The sequence below is a fragment of the Pseudoliparis swirei genome, unplaced genomic scaffold (genome assembly GCF_029220125.1).
Source record: "Pseudoliparis swirei isolate HS2019 ecotype Mariana Trench unplaced genomic scaffold, NWPU_hadal_v1 hadal_172, whole genome shotgun sequence".
NCBI classification, from domain to species: domain Eukaryota; kingdom Metazoa; phylum Chordata; class Actinopteri; order Perciformes; family Liparidae; genus Pseudoliparis; species Pseudoliparis swirei.
The window spans coordinates 1-10,636 of record NW_026613408.1 but is presented as its reverse complement, the minus strand read 5'-3'; the positions used below and the strand labels follow the sequence as shown (position 1 = coordinate 10,636).

Here is a 10,636-nt window from a genome sequence, read left to right as displayed (position 1 = left end):
CCTGACAATTTAGGATATTCATTCATTCAAATGATTTCTCTCTCTGAAATCTCTTCCACAAGCCAAACAAATGACTTTCTTCTGTCCCTAAATATAGATCTCTATTCACGTCTCTCCCTTTTTGCCTCTCTTCATCCTCCTCCCTCACGACCCCTCTATTTCAGGAAACGATCTCCCCAGCAACGAGAAATCCCAGATGTACCCCCAGGACAGAATCCGACCCGTGGGCGCCAACACCACCTTCTGTTGCGTTGTGGGGGAGGGGAAGCTGTTCGGCAACATCAAATACAGCAACGCCGCCATGAACGAGACGCGGCTGAGTCGGCGCAGTTACGCCGTAAAGGCCGTGAACCAGGGACTGTCCGGCACGACGGGAACCAACGTCATCTGTTACGGCGACTCCAAGATGTTACTGACCGGAACGGTGGTGTTTGTCGGATGTAAGATGACTTCCTGTTCGGATTAACACCTGGTGTGTGCGCGTGTGTGTGTGTGTGTGTGAATGGTTGTCATGTGGAAGATGGGCGAGCGTGCCAATCGTGACGGAGAGAGGGAGTCGGCACAAAGTAAATAGGATGCTGAGGCATTTTGTAAAGATCTCGGTGGTTATTTCTGTCTGTGGGAAATCTGTCTACATTTATTTATCCAGGAAAAGCCTCATTGAGATGAAAGTGTCCTGGCCAAGGCAGCAGCAGCAGCACATTAGACAACGTTTCGGACATACAACATAAAACAGTGACAGACAAGAAAAAAAGATCACAGCATGAGTNCAGCAGCACATCAGACAACGTTTCGGACATACAACATAAAACAGTGACAGATAATAAAAAAATGTAAATATTTTTTTAGATCACAGCATGAGTAAAACCAAAGCTCAGACTCAAGTCGTTATATCCCTGTTCACACATCTACAACCAGATGAACCTTCCTCCAACTCTTTCAATCTATTTTTTTAAAACACCTAAAAAGACCGGTTCCCGGAGACCCAAATCAGTCTGCTGCAAATTCCAAGATGTCCCATGCCATTGAGTTTTGTCCCCGTTCCCCAGACCCTCCACTGCCCAGGGACTTGGTGTGCGAGACTCGAGACTTCACCTCAGCCGTGTGCCAGTGGACCGAAGCACGAGACACAAACCTGTACCGCAGACGGGGAACGCGCTACTCGCTGAACAACAGGTACCACAGTCACACGTATGCGATTATAGATATAGAAACACATATGCAGGGGCTAACCTCCACGGAGAAGGACACACGCTTGAGGTGGAGATCTGCGTCAGAACGGCTCACGAGCGGCAAAAAAGGATTTCAATATGGGAGAAGCTTTTTAATGGCCACGCTAAACGCCGTCACAAAATCCCGTGGTCGGCCTGCTTTGCTACAACCAGCCAGACCAACGTTCAATTACGTGTGCGTCACGTAAAAACAGGCACACGAACGAACCGACGAGCGGCAACGATACGGGTAACGCGTGAAAACATCGTACGATTTTATCACTGTTGTGGACTCATTGAGAAGAATTTCAACGTCAATGAGGAACATTGGATTGAGCGAGATTGTTCTTTTTACAATCAAACATCTCAAATGATGAAGGCACTTACAAATGCTTTGGTGTTTCATTTTTACCTCTTTACTTAAGATTTAATTAAACATCATGTTTTCACTGTCTCTGTACCCGGATCCAAAACACTGTGAAACAGGAAAAAGTAGAAACACATAAGTCTTAACGGTCCAGGACAGACGAAGATGAAATGATGTTATTCTTTTTTTGTCGGCCGGACACAGCAATACACGGACAAGCCAGGATGTGGTATAATGTCACTTTGCTTCGGAGAAATTATCCCTGCATTATTTATGATTGCTTTTCTCTCAAAAACAATTGCTTTCTGCCCAGAAAAACACAAATCAGCGAAGAGAGAGAAGACGGGGATGATGAGAACGATAATGCACTCAGTCTAAGTAACCACTGGCATCTCACATTGATCGGCCACAGCGTTTACAGGAACCCAGTTGCATTATGAATGTGTTTGCACCTGTGAGGTTAGACCGAGTACGTGAAGTGGTTCCATTTTATTTCCCATTAAATTAAGTTGTTTTGATTCTCACATCCTCAGCGAATCTGCTCTTTATTTTATCGTCATCTGTTCTATAAAACAATCTGTTCTGCTGCCCTCGCGACCCGACCCTGGATTAAGCGGATGAGAATAAATGGATGGATGCTCTTTTAAAAAACAAAAAAAACAACAACGTTTGACCCTTTTTGCAGGAACTGTACAGTGAGCAACGCGAAGGAGAAGCAGAGAGAGTGCAGTGCGGCCCAGTGGGAGGGCAACTGGACGCTGGTGGCCGTGAATCCTCTCGGCCGCCACGTGCTCACTGACTCCGCCGAGCTCAGCCACAGAGGTACTGACCAAAATCAACGGAAGAATTTATAGTGTGTTATTTTTATTTTTTACTCAGATTATCGGTAAACAGGGACATGACGGGGACATAAGTACACACAGTCAGTACACTGACTGGTTGTGTCACCCTTTGTCCCCAGTGTTCCCAGTAGCGCCAGAGAACCTGAACTCGGCGGTCCGTGCCTGGAACGCCACTCTGCGGTGGCGGTGGAAGTACGGCAGCTATTCCTCTGTGGCTCTTGTCTGCCAGGTCGAGCTCACCTCGCAAGGGTACAAAACAAAGGTAGGTGTGTGTGTGTGTGTGTGTGTGTGACACATCACTCCCATTGTCGGAACACACGTCTGTTGCAACACGCTAACGGCCGACCACGTCGCTCCCTACGAGGACGCACGCGTACGTCTGCATGGCTCTCGCCACCTCGCCGATGTCCCAGGCGGTAACACAAATGTCCTCCTCGTGTGTGTCCAGCGTACCTTCTCCGGTCTGGGCCTGCGGTCGGTGTTCCTGTCGGACCTGAACCCCGATGAGGATTACAGGGTTCAGGTCCGCTGCGGTGCCCAGCAGAATTTCTGGCGGTGGGGGAGCTGGAGCGAGCCGTTCTCCTTCAGAACCAACACTTCTGGTAAAGGGTTTATTTGTGGTTACTCTTTTCATTTCAGGTCTGATTTTCAGTCTTTGAATAATGGTTTAGTCTTTAAACGTTTTGTAATTATTGAAAAGGGTGCACATCACAAGATGCCCAGAGTGGTGTCTTCAGATTGCTTGTTTTAATCCGGAAACCCAAACCGATGGAAAGCAAGTTCTCACATTTTACAAGATGGAACTAATTCATGTATGGAGCAAAAAACTTCAATGATAAATTGAACATCAATCAAAGATCGACTTATTGTTTCTGCCCCACCATAAACGGGCATCAGTCAAGTGACAGCAGGGTCATGTGTTTGACTGGTAGCTATTAATAATGTTGCTCCATGCTGATATGATCTTGCTAAATCAGAAATACTAATTGCTCTGAAGTATAAATGTAGTTTTTTGAGTTTGTCGGTCACAAAAGAAGGTGGACAAGACATTTTAATACGGTAAAACCAACGTCAAAGTGCTGTTTCCAAGATCAATAATAAGCTCTCAAGCTCAAAATGTTTTAGTTTTTTCGTGTTCATCCTCTTATTGTAATTTATTTAATTACAAAGCAACAGCAGCGGTGCCATTGTTGATTTTAATGTTGCTTTCTTCTCCTCTCAGTTCCAGATTCTCTTGATGTCTGGATGTGGATAAACAAAGACGACACCGGGCGGGTCATTTGGAAGGTATTTGTTTCTTCTGTTTTTGTCTTTGAATTAAATCGTTTTTGATTTTAGATTTTACAATTGACAATTTGTTGTTTTAGTTTTACTGCAAGGAGCACATAGTGACAGCATGTTCACATAGACCACAATCAGACGATGCAAGCTCCTCCCACAGTCCCTCTGTTTTAATCTTTCTCCTTTGTCTCTGGCTTTCTTTCTTCTTTCTCCTTTTTACTCTCGATCTGTTTTCCTGACTTCCTTCCAGCCTCTGACACGAAGACAGANATTTAATTACAAAGCAACAGCAGCGGTGCCATTGTTGATTTTAATGTTGCTTTCTTCTCCTCTCAGTTCCAGATTCTCTTGATGTCTGGATGTGGATGAACAAAGACGACACCGGGCGGGTCATTTGGAAGGTATTTGTTTCTTCTGTTTTTGTCTTTGAATTAAATCGTTTTAGCTTTTTGATTTTAGATTTTACAATTGACAATTTGTTGATTTAGTTTTACTGCAAGGAGCACATAGTTACAGCATGTTCACATAGACCACAATCAGACGATGCAAGCTCCTCCCACAGTCCCTCTGTTTGAATCTTTCTCCTTTGTCTCTGGCTTTCTTTCTTCTTTCTCCTTTTTACTCTCGATCTGTTTTCCTGACTTCCTTCCAGCCTCTGACACGAAGACAGAGCCACGGTCAGATCACAGGTTATGAAGTTACCGAGGAAAATCGACAGTCCAAACTTTATCCGGCCGACACGTTTTCTGTACCAATCAACCTCGCAAAGATCGCAGCCGGCGGCGGCGACAACACCAAGGTCACGGCAACTGTCATCGTGAAGAACGACGCGGGGGAGTCTCAACCTGCCAGTGTACATATACCACGACACCGGACAGGTCTGTGCAAATGGAGTGTCTTTAAGTGTGTGTGTGTGTGTGTGTGTGTGTAGTGTTTCTTAGCACTGAAAGTAACCTTCTCTTTGGTTCCACACCCAAAAGACACGTTTCACTTGAGAACAGCAGTTACTACACGTTATTTAAAGAGCATGGAGTCTCGTGGTTTCTACAATGCTGTATCCACGTGTTGCTCCTTTCCAGACGCGGAACCCCATTCCGTGTCCAGGGTCGTTCATACGGGCCGAGGGTTCCCTCTGTTCTGGCGGCGCGACGACAACGCCACGTGTGCGTACGTGGTGGAATGGTACGAATCCTCCTGCAGGTGGAACTGCACCGTGGGGTGGATCAAGTTGGCCGCCGGCAACACCAACGTCTCCGTGGAGTCAGGTACGCCGGCATCGACGCCTCCTCGAACGGAGTCTGTGAAAAGAATGTTCTCAGCGTATTTCAGACGTGCGGCACCTTTGAATACGGCGGGAACGAGATGCAGACCCCGAAAGAAGCCACGGATCGCGTTTTGATTCAAACAAACCCATTTATTTCCCTTCAGCCGACTTCCTGCCGGGTGTGAGGTACAACATTTCCCTGTACGGCAGCACCTCGGAGGCCCCGCAGCTGCTGCAGCGCTGGCAGGGATACATGCAGGAGCTGGGTACGTACAGCACGCCGTTGTAGCAGAAGCACGGGCTTCGGAAATCACACTCTGCGTGTTGACCACACCGCTCCGCTCCTCCGCTCTCGTCACTGGTTACCGGTGGCTGCCCACCGCATCCGCTTCAAAACATCGGTTCACGGATCGGGCCCCGTCTACATCCGGGATGCGGTCACACCGTACACCCCGGCACGTTCGCTCCGCTCGGCAACAGCCAACCGACTTGTGACTCCTGCACTGCGAGCTAATCGCTCTACATCCAGACCGTTTGCTGTCCTGGCTCCTCGGTGGTGGAACGAGCTCCCCACTGACACCAGGACAGCAGGAAGTCTCAAAAACACATCTTTTTTCCGACTATATCTGGATTAAAACACAGATTAGCACTTCAGTGGTACTTAAATGGCTCTTACTTATGTAGTTCGACTATGTTAAGGAAATGTTACTTTCTGTATTCTTGTTGTTCTTAGTTTGTACTCTAGGTTGAATGCAGTCGCTTTGGATAAAAGCGTCTGCTCAATGACATGTCATGTAATGTAATGACCGCTGACTCTCTGTTGTGCCTCTCTCTCTCTCCCCACAGTCCCCTCTGGTTCTGTCACCCTGTCGATCACCCAGCAGGACTCCGACATCCTCCTGACCTGGGGAGCGATCCCGCTGGTCCACAGAAGGGGCTTCCTCCTGGGCTACAACGTGTACGTCAGTCGGGGCTCCCAGCTCACGCTTCTAGGTAAACGGACACGAAATGCACACATGATTCATCAACGGCGCTCATCAAAAAACATTTCACATCCTGTTTGAGCTCGTACAAGCTCATTTGTTGATTCTCCTTTTGTTTTTCCCTCGCTCGCCTCTCCGTGCCGTTCCTTTGAACAGCCAATCTGTCGGACCCAGGAAGCAGGAGCCACACAGTAAACGGTCTCTCTGAAGGCTCCTATAAGTTTACTGTCAAGGCCTTCACTTCAGCAGGCGAGGACACGGGCGCCACTGCCTCCATATCGCTGGAGCCATACAGTACGTGAATGTGTAGTCGCGCCTGTCTCATCTTTTGTTCATCCTACAACCATTATTTTTTTTTTTTTCAGCCTGCAAACTATGCAGGTATTGAAAGATGTTCTATTGCTTCAATTGTAATGAATAATAATCCCACCGTCTTATCCTGACAGCTGATTGGCTGATACTGGAAATCTTGACTTCCTTGGGAATCATAGCCATATTCCTGGTCATCGTCACCTTCGTTTGCTACAAGAAAAGGAAATGGTGAGTGTGCTTTGCTCCTGTCTTATACATCGGTCTCTCTTCAAGACGAGCTATTGGGCTGTATTTTCTTGACATTTTTCGTTGAAGCTTTTTATTGCCGCGGCGTCATGTTTTGGGGTTGTCAGGTTGAACGCCTCTGGTACCCTGTCCAACAAGGCGGTAGTTGTTGATGAGAATATTTTAAAGTGGCATTTGTCTTCGTCACCAGGGTGAAGAAGGCCTTCTATCCAGACATACCCGAGCCCAAGCTGCCCGGCGGTTGGTCCAGTTCACAGGTACCGTATGAGTCTAATTCAATACGACGTGTTTATTCTATTTAAAGAACTTGCTACTGAGTGTTTGTGAGGAGCCCGGCCGTGTCCCGGTGAAACGTACTCACTGGTGAAACACCCTGTGTGTCCTCCAGGGGCCGCTGGACGTGAAGCCCTCCCCCCACAGCCTGGTCCACATGGTGGAGAGGCCCGAGTGGGATTCGAGCAAAGAGGCGCTCGTCGTCATTCCCGAAGAGGACGAGCAGGGGTTCGGAGACGAGCCGGCGGACGCCGACGAGCCGGCGGACGGCGACGAGCCGGCGTCGTTGCGTTACTACAACCACGTGGTGGACGAGCGGCCCATTCGGCCGCGTTTCCCAGACTCCTCTGCTTCCTCCGCATCCTCTTTGGATTCGGCGCGCACGGATGTGACCTACACGGGCATCCAGACCTCGGGGTCTTCCTTGGTCTTCCAGCTGGATCCAGAGGGCCACCAACCCCACGCTGATGTGGTGGGGGGTGGTGGAGGAGGAGGAGGAGGAGGAGGAGCAGGAGGAGGAGGAGGAGGAGGAGAAGGAGGAGGAGAAGGTGGTTACCGGCCCCAGATGCAATCTAGAGCTCTAAGTGACGACACGGGACTCGCTTCACCTGAGCCTTTCATGGAGCCCCAGGCTGCCAGTGCCGAGGGCTACAAACCCCAGAGCTCCTGGCATTTGGACTCCCCCGTGGAGGCTGAGGAGGGCGTCGACCCGGCCCCCTCCCTCGGGTCCCCCACCTCAGTGGCTTCCACTCAGTTCCTCCTCCCCGACGGAGATGAGAACGCAGATGAGAGGCGACAGCCGCCGTCATCGTCGGCGGCGACTTGGTTCAGCAACCTGCTGTCATCCACTAAACCATGATGTCATCTCTTGCTCACGACTCGCAGTCAGAACCCCCCTCCCCCCTCCCCACTATGTAGCACTACATTCTTACAGTTGCACTTTGAAAGCAGCTTAATAATATTTACGGTGCTTATTCCCAACACACAGAAATCTATTTGATTTTCTCCGTCACGCGAATATCATCGATCAAAACCAGTATATTTATACATCGAAACATTTCTATTCGAGACGACACATCTCTGACTTCATACCTCTTTTCAACCCGAATGTATCGCACCCCCCCCTGGCGCCGCGGCGGCGGTTGCGTCCCCCGACTCCCTGCGATGGGCTCTTAGCGACGGCTCATCCTGTGTGTCAGCTGACTGCACCCCCGGTTTTTATCTCCTATATCAGATGCTTTTTCTTTTTGTTGTTGTCGCCGTGAACTTCACAACGCTGCAGACAAAATCTGAAAGCAGGAAGTTTTCAAACAGGATGACGGAACTGTAAAAGCAAAGGACGTTCCTTTTTTTCCCTTTTTTTTTTTTTTTTAAAGAACACTACAAACAAACAGTTTGGGTGGAAGGCAGCCGTTCACCAGATAACCGCCGTTCACAGTCTGCATGTCTTCCACTGGCCCGCCGTCGGGGGTTAACCTCGCCTGTGTCATGACAGCTGATGATGAGCTGCTGACAGGAAAAGAAGAGGTCAAAGGTCTCTCGGTGGCCCTCCCCTCGACACCGCGGCAGCTCCCATCATTACAGACGTGATCTATTCACGTAACACAGCGAGACGTCAATTGAAAGATATATTTGTGAATCAGAGCAGTGGTTATTTTACACGGCTGTCTGGAATTGTGTGGATATATATACACTGATTATAAGCTAGAACATGAATACAAACTGATGTAATTACATTAGCAAACACACTATTATGTTACTTTTGGGTGTTTTTTTGTCGTTGTTCTTTCTTCCTTTTACCAGTATTGTGCAGTATTTTTTAAATGTCTTTACTCGTGTAGGATTACATTTCAGTCAGGCCAGTGTCCACTTTTCAATGTTGCTATGTGCCGTGCGTTATCGCTCCCGGACATTTACACCGCGTCACCTTTTCACACATGGCCTTGCTCCTAAATGTTTATGTGTCATGGAAAAAATGAATATATTACAATAACGCAGATCAGAAATGTATTTTATTGTCCTGCCACTGAGCGTACAAACGATGTCCGTTTTAATTGATTTGAGCGAGTGCTGACATTTCTAAACGTTACATCACATCATGTTTGTGTGCTTGTGAAAAATCATTTTTCTTTGCTCGCTTTATCTTCCAGCCCAGAGAGCTGACAGATGCTTTGGATGTCAATTTATTTTCTGTGCTTGAATGTTTGGTTTTACAATACATTTAATGTGTTTTTTTAATTTCCCCCCTGATTCCATTGCAAATTTTCTCCTGAAGCTTCCTTGGATATTTTGTGACTGGAAAAAAAGGGACTATGGGGAAATCTTATCCAGGAATATTAATAGAGAATTTCCAGCAATGCTATCGCTTCGTCTTTGTTGTTTGTTGGACAGAAATGTGTAGAAATTACGAAGTGGATATTGGTCGCTTGAGAGCACTTTGTGAGACGGTGTGAGACGCAGGCCACTCATGGCCAACGGAGACCCTGCATCTTCCTTTTGCTCTCCGCTCGTGTTTAAGGACGCGCCATTGGCTCGGCTTCCCAAAAGCATCATGATGCCAAGGTCATCCTTCTTGACTTTGTACGCCAGCGGCAGCCAGGATGTTTATTTGTTTTCCGAGCCAGGCCCTCGCGAGCCTGTGTGGCAGCCTGTGGTTGTTATTGTTTCTCAGTGCCTCCAGACAACAAGCTATTAAGTAAAAAAACTACTGTGACCGGAATGATGACTAACTTTCATGAATGGCTTCACTGATGCCGGGCAGCAGTCCTCCTTGACTACTGAGGAACGTGTCCATATGAGTTGGTTGACAGAATGATACACCTGTTCGCCTTTTTAGTAAAGAGTTTCGAGATCAGGGGTCACTTCCAGGCCGCGGTGAAGGGCGGATTGTTTTCCTTTGGAGCCTGCTTCCAAAAACAAGCACGGCTTCGGAGAGTAACCTATGAACGCGATGTGTTACATGTTGTTATTATTTTCTTTTTTATATATATACACTACCGTTCAAAAGTTTGGGGTCACTTAGAAATGTCTTTATTTTTCAAAGAAAAGCACTGTTTTTTCAATAAAGATAACATTAATCAAAAATACACTCTATACATTGTTAATGTGGTAAATGACTATTCTAGGTGGAAACGTCTGGTTTCTAATGAAATATCTCCATCGGTGTATAGAGGCCCATTTCCATCAACTATCACTCCAGTGTTCTAATGGTACATTGTGTTTGCTAATCGCCTTAGAAGACTAATATCTGATTAGAAAACGCTTGTGCAATTATGTTAGCACAGCTGAAAACAGTTATGCTGGTGATATAAGCTATACAACTGGCCTTCCTTTGAGCTTGAAGTTTGAAGAACAAAATTAATACTTCAAATATTAATCATTATTTCTAACCTTGTCAATGTCTTGACTATATTTTCTATTCAATTTTCAATTCATTTGATAAATAAAAGTGAGTTTTCATGGAAGACACGAAATTGTCTGGATGACCCCAAACTTTTGAACGGTAGTGTATATGTTGTTATATATATATATATTTGTCTTCCTTTACAGCGCACTGTACAGGACTGTCATTTGTCATTAATGTTCATCCTTCTCGCAGTATAACATGATATTCCCCACGCAACAACAGCTTTCTCCAGAGAATAAAAGCGAATGTTTGGTGTTGGCAACGCCGGAGACACACGTCGAGTCCTCCGAAACGAGGCGTCACACTTTCACTGTATCTTTGCCGTGTGCTTTAACACTGACGTTCTAACTGCGATCCCGTCTTCTCATAGTCGTTCATTCTGCTTCGCATCCCTACGTCACCGCTGCAGTGTCACCTTCACCAGACACATTGGAGGAAGAACTCGAGTCGT

At 47.0% G+C, this 10,636-nt stretch overlaps 1 protein-coding gene across 1 annotated transcript; it reads left to right on the top strand.

The window, feature by feature from the left end:
- The first annotated feature begins 168 nt into the window (after positions 1-168).
- lifra (LIF receptor subunit alpha a) lies at positions 169-9,141 on the top strand. The gene is made up of 14 exons (XM_056411237.1): positions 169-440; positions 1,050-1,176; positions 2,264-2,400; positions 2,540-2,682; positions 2,869-3,022; positions 3,643-3,707; positions 4,354-4,579; positions 4,781-4,966; positions 5,130-5,231; positions 5,812-5,958; positions 6,105-6,242; positions 6,395-6,488; positions 6,697-6,763; positions 6,895-9,141. The coding sequence occupies exons 1-14, from the start codon at positions 197-199 to the stop codon at positions 7,636-7,638; spliced, it is 2,574 nt and encodes an 857-aa protein (XP_056267212.1). The 5' UTR covers positions 169-196; the 3' UTR covers positions 7,639-9,141.
- Positions 9,142-10,636: the final 1,495 nt, after the last annotated feature.